The 18319-nt window shown below is 40.7% G+C and overlaps 1 protein-coding gene across 11 annotated transcripts in view; it reads left to right on the top strand.

Annotated features, from left to right (window-relative positions):
* Positions 1-18319, top strand: part of clcn3 (chloride channel 3) — a 93669-nt gene that overhangs the window by 56609 nt on the left and 18741 nt on the right. For all 11 annotated transcript variants that reach the window (XM_079811058.1, XM_079811061.1, XM_079811066.1 and 8 more), the window contains 8 exons: positions 3621-3808; positions 7001-7123; positions 9830-10036; positions 10132-10212; positions 11586-11838; positions 14328-14617; positions 15947-16133; positions 16212-16613. In XM_079811058.1, coding sequence (XP_079667184.1) covers positions 3621-3808; positions 7001-7123; positions 9830-10036; positions 10132-10212; positions 11586-11838; positions 14328-14617; positions 15947-16133; positions 16212-16613 — 1731 coding nt within the window. The remainder of the gene's footprint in view (positions 1-3620; positions 3809-7000; positions 7124-9829; positions 10037-10131; positions 10213-11585; positions 11839-14327; positions 14618-15946; positions 16134-16211; positions 16614-18319) is intronic.

Raw genomic sequence — 18319 nt, 5'->3', positions numbered from 1 at the left:
TACCCATCACAACTAACTGCCTAACCCGAACCCTTAACCTAACTATAACCTGATCCCTAAAACCAAGTCTTGACCCTTGAACGGGCCTTTAAACGGGGGCTCAGAAAGTGAGGACCAGCCAAAATGTCCTCACTTTACTCTCTTTGTCCTGACTCGGATGGTATAAAACTCACACCGGTCCTCACAAAGATAGTCTTACAAGTACACAAACTCTCACACACAACTTTTCTCAAACTCACTTTCACACATCGATCCACCCCCTCACTCGCGTGTGTGCGCACACACACACACACACACACACACACGCACAAGAACGGAAACTTTTTCAAGGTCGTCAGATACTAGCACACAAGCCGCGCTGTAACGCATTTAAACAAATTAAACAAAAGAAGTTGAGTGAAGCTAATCTGCAGTAGTGAGTCCAGTAGAGTTAATTTAATCATACTGCTGGTTAAATATTAATCTCTAAATTCAGTCTCCAGGTGATCTTTGAAGAGACTCATAACCAGAAAACGATCTGTTAATTATCTGCAGCTGTAAAACTAGTCCAGATATAAAGGTTACTATTGCTGAATGATAATTTAATCCTGTTAATTATATAGTTACTCCAGTGGCCCGATATATAAAACATATAGAAATGTCAAAATATTCTCTAGATGTCATATTGTATTGCTAAATGTGGTTAATGTTATGGAGTCTTTTTAAAATAAACCTTTTTTTTAATTCTATTAATGAATATATCATACAGTGTTACTGATAGTACAGTTTTTATTTAACAGCCCACATGCAAATCAATATTGTGGTCGCTTAACACACACACACACATACACACATCTTTGAGCCGTAAGTCGTGGTTTAATCTTCAGGGGGCCGGTTGCATAAACCGTTAAGACTAGTCTTACAAGTTAGACATACATTTTTTTCTTTAAGACTGTTCATAATTTTTTTTAAATCCGTTACATAAAAACATAAACTGGCCTAATTTCATACGAAAAGTAAGACTGAATGCCACTTGCCTAACTGCTGGTGGCTCATACTAGATCTTAAGACACTGTCTAAACATAATGGCTTAGTTTATGCAACTGGCACCTGCTGAACACATGAAGAACACATAAATAACTGAACACATTATGCTGAACTCCGCTTATTTGTTCATTCACCCTGAGCTAGAGCATTTGCCTTTTGTCAGATGTGTATGTAAAGCTACATACAGTAAACTCTTACAGAAACGGTAACATCATTGTAAAAAATGTTACCTTACCATATACAGAGAAAAACATTAGTATTATACTAAATTTTACTATAAAGTACATAAAAAAAATAATGAATTTACAGTGAAAAACAGTGAAATCCTTTCCCAGAAAACCCTGCGTGATGCATCACAAATGAATGTGTTTTGTTTCTTCTCGTTTTTGTTATCAGTGATGTACATTAGGGACTTTTTGTGGTGTTTTCTGTCATTTGGTTCATGTTTATTGCACTAGTTCCTGTCATGGTGTTTTGTCTTTGGGCGTCTGACCCTGTGCTTCGTCTACAGATTGGCCATGTTTTATAATTTGGCTTTCTATTGTACCTCCTGTATCAGAGTGGTTATCAGTGCACTTTAAAGGGATAGTTCTAGCCTGGCTCCGCCCTCCTACGTACTTCCACTCAATTTTCATTTTCCTTCAGTACTCCGTCTGGGACTGCGGTATAGTCTTAGGTTTTCTCCGGAAAAATGTTTTACCGGTCCAATCAGCGAACAGAGGGAGTGTCTGAGAGCGATGACGTTGATGTTGTGCGCTAGTTTGAGTTGTAGTTCAGTAATGGCGGCGGAGAAAAGATGCGAGCGAAGCCATTCATTCTGTTGTGGCACCACTGCCGAAAATCCAGAAGTTAAAGCCGGAACAAGAACAATCTTTGCTGAGTTTTGTTGGTGGCCATAATGTTGTCTCCCACCACCCGCGTAAAAATCCCCGGCCGAATGACCGACTGCTTTAGACAAACACCAAGGTCATGTGGTCATTTAAGTGCCGTCCGAATCCACATCTCTGAGTTTTCAAGAATATATCACTTCAAAATTCACTGTTTATATCCTTTTTGACCCCTGCAGAGCACCGTACGGTTGCGCTGTAATTTGGATGCATTTCTAGACTGTATTTCTTTAAATGCTGGCAAGTATTTTCAAGAGCAATATATTTCATCACGCTCAAAAAATAAAAAGAAGAAAAGCACGTATACATTTGAATTGGGCCGTTATTTACCGCAGCATTTATTCTCATCATACCAAACATATGATACCGGGCAGTTGCCCAGGACGGCATTTTTACAAACATTAGTACAATTTTTGTAAAAATGCGGGGGAACAGTTCACTGGGTCTCTCCCAGAAGCAGAGGTGTGTGTGTTCATCTGAGCCTCATTGGTCTGTCACCGCTCGTCAATGTCAAAATATGTGAGAAAACCAATCAAATCAGAGCAGGCGGGCTTTATGTTCACACAGAAGCTGATGAGGCGCGAATTTTAGCAGCACGTCTCGACCTCTATGGTCTCAACACATTTCATATTTGATCTTCTTATTCAAGTCAGAAATGTTGAACAGATTACAAAAATATTCAGGCAAATGAAAAACTTTTTCGCAATTTGTAATTGAAAATAGGCCTATGTAATGTGATTCATAATGTAATTAACAAACAAAGAAATATTAACAAACTAATACCAACAAAGCCAGATCAGGCAAGATTAATAATGAATGTGTACATTGTAAATTAATATAATTCCATTTGTAGCATTCAGTAAATAAAAAAGCTCAGGTTTTTTCAGCCTGTATTGGGCTTAAGATTATTAATGAATGTGTGCATATTGTGAATCAATTTAATAAACTTAGTTACCTAGCTTTCCTGGTAGCCTTCAGGAAATTAACTTCAGAAAATTTTTAATAAAACATATAAATATCAGTTAACTAAATGTTTACTACTTTCTTCACTGATGACCAGTTTTCTTCTCTGCCCACTGACATGGTTTTCAAGCTATTGTTATCTAATTTTTTGGCCTTCAGAACATCTTAATATGCACAAATGTAGATCACAGGGGAAAAAAGGAGCTCGAAGGAGGTCTTACCCAGGGTGCAATTCAAAGTAGAACCGCCACTGATCCGAATGCACGAGTTTTAGGTTTTATCACTGAGGTGGCGCTGCACAATCTGCAGTTATTTTTTCGGACTTCCATGTGAGAAACAGAGGCGAATGGCACATGACATACGTCATGACCAAACGTTAGCGATTGGTTATGGCAGATCCAGAGCGGCTCTGGGCAGATCCACTAGTTTTAAACTTCAGCCGCCTTCAAGGAAGTTAACGCTTGTCAATGGAGAGTGGCCAGACTCTCTGAACAAATTAAATGTAGGAGAGTCTGGTAAGACCAGGCTAGGATAGTTCACCCAAAAATGTAAATTCAATGTATTTATGGCAACCACAACTGCCGTGTTTTTTGTCTTCTTAATGTGAATAGGTTATTTTTACAGTGTTCCTCACAATGGTAACCGGGATCTCAATAACCGCAGATCAGTCTTTCAGTGGTGCTTTCTGCTTCATTAGTGCGTGAAGGTTTGCACAAACGGCCGTCTTCATCCTTGTTCCCTCAGGAGCGTTAGCTGGCCTGATCGACATCGCGGCCGACTGGATGAACGATCTGAAGGAGGGCGTGTGTCTCAGTGCCATGTGGTTTAATCACGAGCAGTGCTGCTGGGGCTCCAACGAGACCACCTTCGCTGAGAGAGACAAGTGTCCTCAGTGGAAGACATGGGCCGAGCTCATTCTGGGACAGGCAGAGGTCAGTGGGCAACTCCATATATACCACCGCTCAAAAGTTTGGGGTCAGTAGGATTTAATTTTTGTAAAAAATGTAATTTTTGTTTTTTAAAGGTGCAGTAAGTGATGTCTGAGAAACGCTGTTACACATTTAAATCAACACCCAAACAAACACATTTTGTGAATATTTGTTAAGATGTCTGTTCGGTTTGTAAATGGGAGAAAAAAGAAAGTGGATTGGACTGATCCACAAAGCACAAAGCATTGTAGCCAATCAGCAGTAGGGGGCGTGTCCACTCATGATGGGGAGAGAGTGAGCGAATCAGCAGTAGAGGGCGTGTCCACCCATGATGGGGGAGGAGAGAAAGCCAATCAGCATTAGAGGGTGTGTCCACCCATGATGGGGGAGGAGAGAAAGCCAATCAGCATTAGAGGGTGTGTCCACCCATGATGGTGGAGGAGAGAAAGCCAATCAGCAGTAGGGGGAGTGTCCACTCATGATGGGGAGAGAGTGAGCGAATCAGCAGTAGAGGGCGTGTCCACCCATGATGGGGGAGGAGAGAAAGCCAATCAGCATTAGAGGGTGTGTCCACCCATGATGGGGGAGGAGAGAAAGCCAATCAGCATTAGAGGGTGTGTCCACCCATGATGGTGGAGGAGAGAAAGCCAATCAGCAGTAGAGGGCGTGTCCACCCATGATGGTGGAGGAGAGAAAGCCAATCAGCAGTAGGGGGTGTGTCCACCCATGATGGTGGAGGAGAGAAAGCCAATCAGCAGTAGAGGGCGTGTCCACCCATGATGGTGGAGGAGAGAAAGCCAATCAGCAGTAGGGGGTGTGTCCATTCATTATAGTGAAGGAGATAGTGAGCCAATCAGCATGAAGGGGGAGTGTCCACTCATGATAGAGGAGATAGTGAGCCAATCAGCAGTAGGGGGCGTGTCCACTCATGATTAGGGATGGGCATTTTTGTCAATTTCTCATTTCGATCATCGATAGGTCTCAAAAACGAGTACTCGAGTACTCGGGGGCGGGGCATGTGCAGGGGGCGGGGCATGTCCGTCATTGAGATAATGAAAACTGTTATGAAAATGGTTGTTGACAAATACAAACGTGACATGAAAACAGGTATATGAAAACATGAACATATAAAACAAAAAATAACTGCTAGATTATGATGCATAAATGTCTTTGAAAAAGAAACATCTTTATAAAATGACCGTCTCAAATAACCAAGTCAATATCGAGCATTTCCTTTGAGCTGAAACTGTGAAATAACACCAGCCTGCAGAGCTTGCTAGCTGGTTAATAACCTCAACCAAATGCACCCTATATCAATATTAATATGAAGATTATTATGAACCTATTACGACATAAATCAACACAAAAGGACGTGAATGCGCACGTGAACTTCAGCGTGCTAGATTTTACAGGCTATGGTTTGAAACGGAACATTTTGAATGCGCTCTTCCCTTAACAACGCTGATACACAGACAACGAAAGCACACAGAAACAACATTTTATTAAAATCCTGTTCTCATTATAATGCTTTGACAGATTGACTCTGCACATCATGCACTTAATTTTATTATTCATGATCGAAGCGTTTACAGACATCACTGCGCGTTTTCAAACTCATAAAGAAAAACAACTTTAAATAAACTACTGTTAAAAAATACGAGAACAGTATAGCACTGCTGCATTACTAATGTCAATGATTCTGAGAAAGAAATAGCCTATCTGAAAAGAATATCTGTCTCTAAACCATGTCGAGCTCGAGCATTAATGCGTTTGAGCTGAAACTGAAGAGAATGAACAACAGCCGGTATAACGGCCGCGCTTTGCTAGCATATTAAGCTCAACCAAACGCGTTTTATATTAGATTAATCAGATATAGACAACATAAAAGTAATCTTACAACGTGCATCTGCAGAAAAGGACGCGAATGCGCACATGAACGCGATCTGAGTGTTCTCGCTAGTTTCTGTGGATCAGCTGATACACGGGAACTAAACACAGATCATTTACAGTATTTTCCACGGTGTTCTCATTATAATGCTATGTAGGAGGCGTGCTATAACGCTAACCAATCAGACCTCCGGTACCGTGCAAAACGACGCAATAACCAATAAAAAAAGAGACAAATATTTTTATTTTCAGGGCGATCATCGTTCTCATGATCGATGATCGCTGTCACGTTCGAGTACTCGATTACTCGACCACTGTTGCCCATCCCTACTCATGATAGAGGAGAGAGTGAGCCAATCAGCAGTAGGGGGCGTGTCCACTCATGATAGAGGAGAGAGTGAGCCAATCAGCAGTAGGGGGCGTGTCCACTCATGATAGAGGAGAGAGTGAGCCAATCAGCAGTAGGGGGCGTGTCCACTCATGATAGAGGAGAGAGTGAGCCAATCAGCAGTAGGGGGCGTGTCCACTCATGATAGAGGAGAGAGTGAGCCAATCAGCAGTAGGGGGCGTGTCCACTCATGATAGAGAAGAGAGAGTGAGCCAATCAGCAGTAGGGGGCGTGTCCACTCATGATAGAGGAGAGAGTGAGCCAATCAGCAGTAGGGGGCGTGTCCACTCATTATAGAGGAGAGAGTGAGCCAATCAGCAGTAGGGGGCGTGTCCATCCATTTCACAGAAACTGTAATTGTAATGTTGTAAAAGGACAGTTTTGAGTGTCATTGTTGGTCTGGAGCTGTTGTGCTGCTAGCGATTGTTGCATTGCGTGTTCGTGCATTTCAAGGGCGGAGCAATGAAGTGAGGGGTGTGTTGGTGTGGGTGTCGACTTATCAACAGTGTTTCTAAGAAATTGCTTACTGCACCTTTAAGCAAGGACACATTGAATTGATCAAAAGTGACTGTAAACACATGTTTAATGTTAAAAAAAATACCATTTCAAATAAATATATATAGTTTTTAAATGTTCTATTCGTAACTGTTTTAGAATCAGAAATGTGAGCATCAAATCATCATATTAGAATGATTTCTGGAGTAATGATGCTGAAAATTCAGCTTTGATCACAGGAATAAATTACACTTTACAATATATTCACATAGAGAACAATTATTTTAAATGGTAGTAATATTTCTGTAATATTTTTGATCAAATAAATGCAGGCTTGGTGAGCAGAAGAGACCCAACACTAATACAGATGAACTCCTCATGACGTTCGGTTGGCTTTATTAATGGCTCTTGTCTTTGTCTTCTAGGGTCCCGGCTCCTATATCATGAACTACTTCATGTTCACGTTTTGGGCGCTGTCCTTTGCCTTCCTGGCCGTGTCTCTGGTGAAGGTGTTTGCGCCGTACGCCTGCGGGTCTGGAATACCTGAGGTAATCCTGCAGATCAATGATAAAGAATAAGCGCTTGTCTTGAAACAGGTTTTACCTGAATTTTAGCACAATGAATATGATTTTTCAGTGGGTAAGCAGTTTTTCTAGTGGGCCATTATTGACGTGGAGGATAAAAAACCTAGCATTTTTCTATTATTAGTATTCATATTTTAAAAAAGTATTACTATAAAAAGTTGACACATCCTGAATCATATTATTATATATCTTCTCTCACTATACATCGTCTTTTCTCAGGTTTAGTAAAAGGTTATTTAAATGCTTCTCTAATCTGCTTGCAAATCAAACTGGCAAATGTTAAATGTTAAGACCAGCAGGTTTTACTGGAACTGCTGTAATAAAAGTGTCAAACTGTCTCGCTTTATTCATGACGTTGCTTAATGAAATGTTCATATGGGGCAGTGAAATGGTGTGCTGCGGATTACTGCATGCTCTTAGCCGGTCAGGTGACCACTGAGAATGAAGCATGAAAGCGCTGATATTGTCACTGTTTCTATGGATACCACGGGTGTTATGCAAGTTTTACATCAGCACTTTTTCCCGAGAGGTGTTGCTCTGTTAAACAAGAGAAGACACTTTCCACCAATAGAGAGCAAGGGTCATGAAAAGAGGTGTGTAACCTTCAATAAGTGTAAATTGAAACAACAATTTTGAAACAATTCCTTGTTTGTAATTTATATATGTAGTTATATATGTATTCAGCCATTTTTATATATATATATAGTGGTGGGCATCGATTAAAAAAGATTAACTAATCACACTTTTTCTGTAATTAATCGCAAGTTTTTAATATTTTACGTTTTTAATATTTTGATATTGTAGTAATTTCAGTTACTCTCCAAATTAATGTATAAACAATTTAAAGACAGCACATTTTAAATATGTGTTGTATTGTCATGTTTTTATGAATGAAGGCCAGTATCACTGATACTAAAGTCTCTATGAAACATTAATGACGTTACATTACAGTATCACTGAAAGCTCCCAATTTCAACATTTATTAGGCTTTAAAAAAACAACTTTTAATTTAAGTGAACTTAAAACAATCTTTACATAAACCCAAAATAATACATGTTATATTTACCCATGGCCTTCCCTGTTATACATATACAGAAATGTAATAGTTATCTTTCTTAACTGCATAAATAATAAATTAAATATAGATGAATCATCATTAAAGCTAAAATTTTCTGTTACCGTTGTTCTTTGATGAACATTATTGATGATCATCAGTGCTCCTGTCACTTTAAGAACAGCCGCGGATCTCACGCGCTGTCCCGCGCATCTCATTTCCTCACAACTCTTTTAGTTAATTTAAGACGTTATTTAACTAATTTAAGACTCCTAATATGAGAATACTCAAAGTCCTCTGTGTTATTGTTTGTTCAAGAGCAAAAGAGAACTCGATGTGAGCAGGAAACTGACGCGAGTCTATCTATGCGTCGAGTGTGTGTGTGTGTGTCCCTTGATTAGCTGACACGAGACGCATCCACACAGACAGGACACTGACACACACACACACACACACACACACACACACACACACACACACACAGGACTTTGGCATACAGCGCGTTCGCTTGTGTCTTGTCGCGCTTGGAAGCATTTACATGAATAGGAGCGTGATGATCATGTAACGCTAAGCAAAAATGGATATAAAAACGGACGCTGCGTTATTTGCGTTAAATATTTTAATTGCGTTAAGCTGAAAAAATTAATCGCCCGCGTTAACGCGTTAATTTGCCCAGCCCTAATATATATATATATAATATAGGGATGTCACGATTAGGGATGAAATGGTATGGAAATTTTACGTCACGATTATAGTGACCCAAATTATCACGGTTATTAATATTATCACGGTTTTCTTCAAATGAGATGAAAGTGTTCAAAAAGAACAGATGCACACACTTAAAACATTTCAACAAGTTTTATATTTGAAAATCAGCAAACAACAAATAAATCAAGCAGCTCTGAGCACTTTTTTTAAGCTAGATTCTGTTCTGTGGGATTTCCTTCCTTATAATGGCCGTCGTCAATAGCAACTCATAACGCATAAATAATAATAATTTGGTGTAAATATAATCTCTAATATTATCTCTGTAAATATGTTCTCAAGCAATATTCTCATCAGTGTCCTATCAGCTATGACGCATTTAAATCTAGCATATTTTTTGCATGAGCCCAAACAGTATCCTACTGAAATAATGCATATCCATATTTTCATATGATTTGGCAGTAAATAATACAAAAACATATAAAGGCTGTATGCTGTTTAAAAGTAAACATTGTTTATTAAAAAGATCAAGTGAAAAATAAGCAACCATATATATGCTTTGGACATGGGTTTTAATGGTGAGACTTTTGCTTTTGTAATCAGGCTCTCAAAAATTGGATTTAGATTTATCGCTCAAGACAATTTTCTTAATATTTAGATTTTTTTTGCACCCTCAGATTCCAGATTTTCAAATATATTATTTATTGTATCTCGCCTCCTATCCTAACAAACCATAAATCAATGGAAAGCTTATTAATTCAGATGTATAAATCTCATTTTCAAAACATTGACCCTTATGAATGGTTTTGTGGTATGATACACACTTTACTTTTAGAGCACTTTAATATGTTAATTAGTCATTAAAATGTATTTTTTGTGTTTTGTAATCCTGCCTCTCTCTCTCCCATCAGATTAAAACCATCCTGAGCGGCTTTATTATCCGAGGGTACCTGGGAAAATGGACGCTGATGATAAAGACCATCACTCTGGTTCTGGCCGTGGCGTCGGGCCTCAGTCTCGGGAAGGAAGGTCCGCTGGTCCACGTGGCCTGTTGCTGTGGCAACATCTTTTCCTACCTCTTCCCCAAATACAGCAAAAACGAGGCCAAGAAACGAGAGGTTAGCCATTGCTTCATTCAAATCCAGACATTACCTACAGTTTCAGGACGTGGATGTGTAGCCGGTGATCCTCCTGTCCGTGTCTGCGTTCTCAGGTGTTGTCTGCTGCTTCGGCTGCCGGTGTGTCTGTGGCGTTTGGGGCTCCGATCGGAGGCGTTCTCTTCAGTCTGGAGGAGGTCAGTCTCCCTTCCTTCAAATCAGACAAGACCGAGTTTGTTTCTCTTGAGCTGGGATCTCAAACATAGCCCTGTAAAGCTGTGTAGATTTACACTCCTGTTCAAAAGATTGAGGTCAGTTTTAAAGGGTTAGTTCACCCAAAAATGAAAATTCTGTCATTAATTACTCACCCTCATGTCGTTCGACACCCGTCAGACCTCCGTTCATCTTCAGAACACAAATGAAGATATTTTAGTGTAAATCTGATGGCTCTGAAAGGCCTCCATTGACACAATGGCACGGTTCACTCTCAAGACCCTTAAAAGGCACTAAAGACGTCGTTACAAAGTCCATCTCACTACAGTGGTTCTACAATAACTTTATGAATCGACGAGAATAGTTTTTGTGCGCAAAAAACCCTAAATAACGACTTACATAGTGATGACGATTGATTCATAACGCTTCGAAGCTTCATGAGGCCGTGTTTTGAAATCGTCATCACTATATAAGTCGTTATTTAGGGTTTTTTGCGCAAAAAAACTATTGTCGCCGATTCATAAAGTTATTGTAGAACCACTGTAGTGAGATGGACTTTGTAACGACGTCTTTAGTGCCTTTTAAGGGTCTTGAGAGTGAACCGTGCCATTGAGCCAATGGAGGCCTTTCAGAGCCATCAGATTTACACTAAAATATCTTCATTTGTGTCTGAAGATGAACGGAGGTCTGACGGGTGTCGAACGACATGAGGGTGAGTAATTAATGACAGAATTTTCATTTTTGGGTGAACTAACCCTTTAAATGTTTTTGAAAGAAGTCTCTTCTGCTCAAGACTGCATTTATTTGCTCAAAAATACAGATTTGACAATTTGGCCCTTGTCAAACTCGCACAAATCCTTACGCTTGCCCATTTTTCCTGCTTCTAACACATCAACTCTGAGGACAAAATGTTCACTTGCTGCCTAATATATCCCACCCACTAACAGGTGCCGAGATGAAGAGACGATCAGTGTTGTTCACTTCACCTGTCAGTGCTCATAATGTTATGCCTGATCGGTGTATACACAATATATATAAAAATATATATATGAAAGAGCTTCATAAGTAAATAAATAAAAAATAGTGTAGTTGATGTATGTATGGCGTTATGTCCCCCCCCCCCTCTCTCTCTCTCTCTCTCTCTCTCTCTCTCTCTCTCTCTCTCTCTCTCTCTCTCTCTCTCTCTCTCTCTCTCTCTCTCTCTCTCTCTCTCTCTCTCTTTCTCTTTCTCTTTCTCTCTCTCTTTCTCTTTCTCTTTCTCTCTCTCTTTCTCTTTCTCTCTTTCTCTTTCTCTTTCTCTCTCTCTCTCTCTTTCTCTCTCTCTCTCTCTCTCTCTCTCTCTCTCTCTCTCTCTCAGGTCAGTTACTACTTCCCTCTGAAGACGCTGTGGCGCTCGTTCTTCGCTGCTCTGGTGGCGGCGTTCGTGCTGCGCTCCATAAACCCGTTCGGGAACAGCCGGCTGGTGCTGTTCTACGTGGAGTACCACACGCCCTGGTACCTGTTCGAGCTCTTCCCCTTCATCCTGCTGGGGGTGTTCGGGGGACTGTGGGGAGCCTTCTTCATCCGGGCCAACATCGCCTGGTGCCGCCGCCGCAAGTCCACGCGCTTCGGTAAATACACTGCAGTACAGCCTCCTCGGGCTGGCTGAGCGCTTTAGTATCGTGCTATCATTGTCATTAGCCTGACGTCGTCATACTCAATTCTAGTCAGAATATGAGTCTGCTCCTGCTCTGTTGGGCGGTGATTATGGGGCGTGTTTGGTGGCTCTGTGGCTCTGTTTGACTCGAGTCCACACCCCCACCAGAAGCCTTCGCTCAGCTAAGGCGCGAAGGCTTGTGGTACCATCACAGAGAGGCAAAAAATCCCTTTCCAGAACATTTTCATTCAACGTTCCCAGCTGGTGGAACGATCTTCCCACCGCCATCCGAAACGCTGATTCGTTGACAACATTCAAAAGTCAACTAAAAACTCATCTCTTCCATGAGCACTTAACCTCTTTATAACAAAAAAATTTAAAATAAAAACTCTTTCTTCCCTTTTCCCTCCCTACTCTAGCCTGTGCTACACTGAGAAATGCACACGAACTAAGTGTTTCAGGCACTTGCTGCGCTCACTCGACTCTTCACGACCAACCGTTTATTGTACCCCCAAGTTGTAAGTCGCTTTGGATAAAAGCGTCTGCTAAATGCATAAAGGTAAATGTGTTTTAACCGAACCAGGAAAGACCTCAATTGGATAGACCTACAGCCAATCAGAGCAACGGAGCGACGCATAACTTTAGTTGTCAAATGTCAGCAGAACTCAACTGCACTGTGTTGCCATGTCCGCGGGTTGAAGCGACACCAATTATGTGATATACAGACCCAGGAATGTGAATTTTAGCAGGCAGCCCTGCCAAAGAACCCCCCTGGAAAGCTATTGGGCTTGTTTTTGGCTAGTTTTGAGGAGCAATTGGGCGGGTTTTGTTGTAAAAACTTGGCAACCCTGTCTGCACGCACGCTGGAATAAGTAGCCTAACGTTAGAAGAAAAAGATGAGTGTAAACGATCTTTGCCGGTGTTGTAAAAAAAGAATTGAAGGATACACAGAGTACTTACCAACACCATCATCATTTCTGAGAGAAATAGTGAAGGTGAACGCATATACGAACAAGTTTAGGATTAGAACAAACTCAACCCAAGCGCCTTTGATGACGTGGATGATTACGTTACGTTTATCATCTGTCCATCATCGTCTAAAGCCCGCCCTGACAATTTCATTGGTCCAGTTTCTGTTCGGGCATAATTAGTCCTCTACGGATCAAGTCCAGACCGAACTGCCCGAGTAAAAATGTTGTGGGCGGGGCTAAGTTCGGCTGGCATCCAGACTACATTGTTGTACAACTGTAGTGAATATTTTGAATTCGATTTAATTTTATATTTTCTTCTCTTCTTAATTTTAGTTAAAAGTTTAAGGAATTTTGTTGTTGTTTTTTATGTTTTAAAATTTGTCATTTGTATTAGTCAAGTCAGCTTTATTTCTATAGCGCATTTCACACACAGATGCTTGTAAAAAAAAATTACAAACGCATGTAATATGTATATATATTCTGCAAAAAATGAAAACAATAATGTCAATATTATTATTATAAGTGTGAATCAAAAAATTAAAAACGCATTTTAAAAAATCAGCATGATTTAATATCTTAAATGTCTTAGTGTGTGTTCTGGTCATAATTTAGACTTTTTAAAATCTAATTTCAGCTTTTTATCTCATAATTAGGATCCAAAATGTTGAATTATGTCAGACTTTTTAAAGTCCTAATTTCAACTGTTCATCTCACAATGACTTAGCATGTCTCATTTTTGACTTTTTATCTAAAAATGAGCACTTTTAAAATCATATTTTCAACATTTTATCTCTTAATTATGTCTTTATGATGAGATGAAATGAGCAGATCAGTAATATAGTTGAATATTTAGTGTCCCCAACTGAGCAAGCCAAAGGCGACTGTGCCAGTATAAGTTTGTTTTAATATGTCTATAAGGTTTTTTTTAAGTTAGTTATTTACAACACATATTTATGTGAATGTTGGATGTTGCAAGGATGTTGCAATCATTATTTTAACAGCAACTTTGAGAGAAACTGTGAACATCAGTGTTGCATGAATTAACACATTTTGTAAAAAAATTATTAACATAATTTATTAACATATGACCACAAAATTAAAAAAAAAAGTGTCAAGAAATAAAATTGACAGCCATATGGCCATAAAATGTGTAGAAGTGTTAATTTCATTAAACGATAACTGTGATTATATCAACATGAAATGTTGTTGATGAAAAAAGACGAGACTTTTCATTGAGTAGAACTAAAAGATTTATTTGAATAAAATGTGACTAAACAGGACGAGACAAACTAAGTACATTTGACACAGGACTAAAACTAAATTTGAAAATAGCTGATAAAATGAACACTCCTTTGTCATTTATTTTATTTGTGTTTTTTTATATTTGTTAGTTTTTTCTTATTTCAAGTAATGAACATAGTTTTAGTTGTTTAGCTGACGACGATAACCCTGATTAGCGTTTCTTCTGATCTTGTGGTGAAATGTTTCTCAGGCAAGTACCCGGTGTTGGAGGTGATCACGGTGGCGGCCATCACGGCCATCGTGGCGTTCCCGAACCCGTACACGCGGCAGAACACCAGCGAGCTGATCAAGGAGCTGTTCACGGACTGCGGCCCGCTGGAGTCGTCGCAGCTCTGCCAGTACCGCAGCCAGATGAACGGCAGCAAGGCGTATCCCGAGGGATCGGACGCCGCCACCCCCGGCGTTTACTCCGCCATGTGGCAGCTCAGCCTGGCGCTCGTCTTCAAAATCATCATGACCATCTTCACCTTCGGCCTGAAGGTGAGCAGCCGGCCGCTGCGCTTCGCATGTCTTTGTTGTGATGCCACTGTTGCGGAACTTTAATATCAATGTACTTCAGAGCATTTTCAATGCCACAGCATTTCAACCATTGTACATTTAGGCCATGTTTCATGACTCTGGTGCGATTTGTTTTTAAATGAATCGTTATTCTAAAAAAAACTTTGAGAAAAATCAATGTTGCAAGAAATTACATATTCATTCGTTTTTGTAAATGTTTTTTCATGCAGTGTCCGTTTTATTCACATTTAATGGCCATAAAGTTAAAAAAAAAAACACAAATAAAATAAAATTGACACATTCTTCATTTTATGGCCATACACAATCTGTCATCTCTATATTTTATTTTGTTTGTGTTTTTTATTTTATTTAATGACCATTACATAACATTAATAATGTTAATGTTAACATAACAAAACAAAAAGATTAGTCTATTTAAATTCTTTGGCCATACAATGTATAAATGTGTATTTTATTTGTGTTTTTATCATCACAGATTTATTTATTTAATTTATTAAAATGTTATAGCCATATTATTTAGAAATAGTTTCTCTTATTTTATTAGTTTTTAACAGATATTATCACTAAAGTCTCACCAACTGTAGTTGAACATTGTGTATCCACTTACAAAAAAAGCTTACAAATATGGTATTGCTAATAGACTTTACAATAAAATAAAATGTGAAACCAAATTTTTTTAAATCTTAATTTTTTTTTTTTACCTAGTTACCTTTTTTATACATCACTAATATTGACCAGTACTTCTATATGGTGAAGGCACGACTCATGAATATTAATTATGTGTACATGACATCTGCATATTAGGTCCAACTGATTTGCTACAAAGCAGGTTTTTTGAATCCTATAGTAATTGCTCTTGAATCTTAATTCGGTTTTGTGATTGGCCGCTTTTAAGAAGCCTTCAGAGCAACGTCAGCATGACCCAATGAATATTCAAGAGCCTTTGAGTTAAGTAAAAATTGCAGTTGCACCATTTACAAAACAAATTTGAGTGGATATTACCAGTTCTACCAAAACAAAGTAGCAACCGTTAAAATTATAACACTGCTTTTCACATTACAGTAGCGAGAGCAAGATATTTGTATGTTGCGATAATATTTTACGCAGAAAATGTGCTTAATTGTCATTAAAATAATGTCGCAATGCACAAAATTGGTCTTATATGTACTTTAATATAATTTTAAATATAATAATAAAAGAAATGAGAGGAATTGCAATCAAGCAGCCTGACGATTTGAGACCTGAAATGTTTTTTGTTGACGGTGTATTGTGTGTGTTTGCTGTGGTCAGGTGCCGTCGGGTCTGTTCATCCCCAGTATGGCCATCGGTGCGATCGCTGGGCGGATCGTGGGCATCGCCGTGGAGCAGCTGGCGTATTATCACCACGACTGGTTCCTGTTCAGAGAGTGGTGTGAAGTGGGCGCTGACTGCATCACTCCGGGGCTGTACGCCATGGTGGGCGCCGCAGCCTGTCTGGGTGCGTATGCATGCACGCTCTGACCTTCGTGTGTGTCTTTCCCAGCCTGTCTGACCGGTCTCACTGCGCCCGCTGTAGGTGGCGTGACCCGTATGACGGTGTCTCTGGTGGTCATCGTGTTCGAGCTGACCGGAGGGCTGGAATACATCGTTCCTCTCATGGCGGCCGTGGTGATGACCAGCAAATGGGTGGGCGATGCCTTCGGGAGAGAGGGAATCTATGAAGCCCACATCCGCCTGAACGGATATCCCTTCCTGGACGCGAAGGAAGAGTTCACGCACACCACGCTAGCGCGGGAGGTGATGCGGCCGCGCCGTAGCGACCCGCCGCTGGCCGTGCTGACGCAGGACGACATGACTCTCGCCGAGCTGCAGGCCATCATCTCCGAAACCAGCTACAACGGCTTCCCCGTCATCGTCTCCAAAGAGTCGCAGAGACTGGTGGGCTTCGCTCTGCGCAGGGATATAACCATCGCCATAGGTAACACAAACACATGCACATTGATTGCAGTTTGTCTCATTTCTTAAAGGGATAGTTCGCAGTTCGTAAATTCTGTCATTAATTCCTCACCCTCAAGTCGTTTCAAACCCGTAAGACCTTCGTTCATCTTCGGAGCACAAATGAAGATATGTTTGATGAAATCCGAGAGCTCTCTGACCCCTCCATAGACTGCCATTTAATTTAATTTAATTGCTAATTAATTCGACTCAGGAGCTGCTCTATATTTACAGCGTAAACTGTGTAATGCTGCGTTCACACCGAACGTGAATTGAGCGTCTGGAGCGAGTGATTTCCATGTTAAGTCAATGTAAAGTCGCATTGACACGCGTCTGGAGGTCCTGCGGTGCGTTTGGCGCGGTGCGATGGACACGATTTCGCCTCATTCACGAGTCCAGTTCCGCACGGAAGAGGCGAATTGGGTGTCTTGTGCGAGTGATTTTATTTGGTGCTTTTTGTGCATTCACGCATTTGAAGCTAATTTGCGTCTGATTCCGGAGTTGAAAAATGTAACTTTGGTGTCTGTTCACGCGCTGCGTTATCCAATCAGGAGCCTGCTTGCTGCGGTCATGTGGTGAAGTCCTTCAGATGAGACGTTAAACCGAGGTCCTGACTCTCTGTGGTCAATAAAAATCCCAGGATGTCCTTCGATAAAGAGTAGGGGTGTAACCCCGGCATCCAGGCCAAAAAAAATGTGCCCATTGGCCCCTGTCCATCATGGCCTCCTAATCATCCCCATATATATATACGATTGGGATCATCCCTCAGTCTCCTCTCCACCAATCAGCTGGTGTGTGGTGGGCGTACTGGTGCAATATGGCTGCCGTCGCATCATCCAGGTGGTGCTGCACATTGGTGGTGGTTGAGGAGATTCCCCCCTTCTATGTAAAAGCGCTTTGAGTGAGTGCCTAGAAAAGCGCTATATAAATGTAATTATTTATTATTATTATTATTATTATTATTAAGTGACGTGATAAACGGGGGCAGGCCCGCCCGGAGTCACTCATTCAAAACAGTGGCTGTGTTTAAAGGGGGGGTGAAATGCTGTTTCATGCATACTGAGATTTTTATACCGTTAAAGACCTAGATTTCCGTGCTAAACATGGACAAAGGTTTTTTTTTTTTAAGGTTGGACGTTTTATTGAGTATTTCTGTGCAAAAATACTCCTTCTGGTTCCTCATAAGTTTCGGAAAGTGTTTTTCGAGTATGGGTCCATCTGACGTAAGCTAGGACGGAATGTCCTTGTACGGGCCGTACGGGCTCTTCTCCCGGTAGGGCGTGCGCGCTACTAGAGCGAGAGCGCAAATGCACGCCCATTATTGCGCTGTGCTCAGCTTTAGGGAAGCTGGCTGCGCTGCAGTCATAGGACGTCACGAAATCAACAATGTCACCAAAGGTGTGTGTTTTTGGTTTTCCGGGAAACCCAAGACAAACCTGTACAGCTTTCCAAAGAACCCAGCGTTAATGGGATCCCTGCATTTCGGCAACGATTGTTTTATATACAAGGCCCAGTTCGACGGCGGATTTGTAGCTCGTCTAAAGGCCCTTTCACACCGGACGCGTAACGAAAAAGCGAAGCGGAAAAAGCGAATATTTCGTGTGCGAATAGTTGGCGTCAAAACCATTCACACCAGCCGCGACGCGAGTTTGTGACGTTTCAGAGCTCCAACATTCCAAAACATTTGCG

Source organism: Gobio gobio (assembly GCF_949357685.1).
Source record: "Gobio gobio genome assembly, chromosome: 2".
Classification (NCBI taxonomy): Eukaryota; Metazoa; Chordata; class Actinopteri; order Cypriniformes; family Gobionidae; genus Gobio; species Gobio gobio.
Note: the sequence above shows the minus strand (reverse complement) of the source record. Positions and strands in the feature narration are given on the sequence as shown.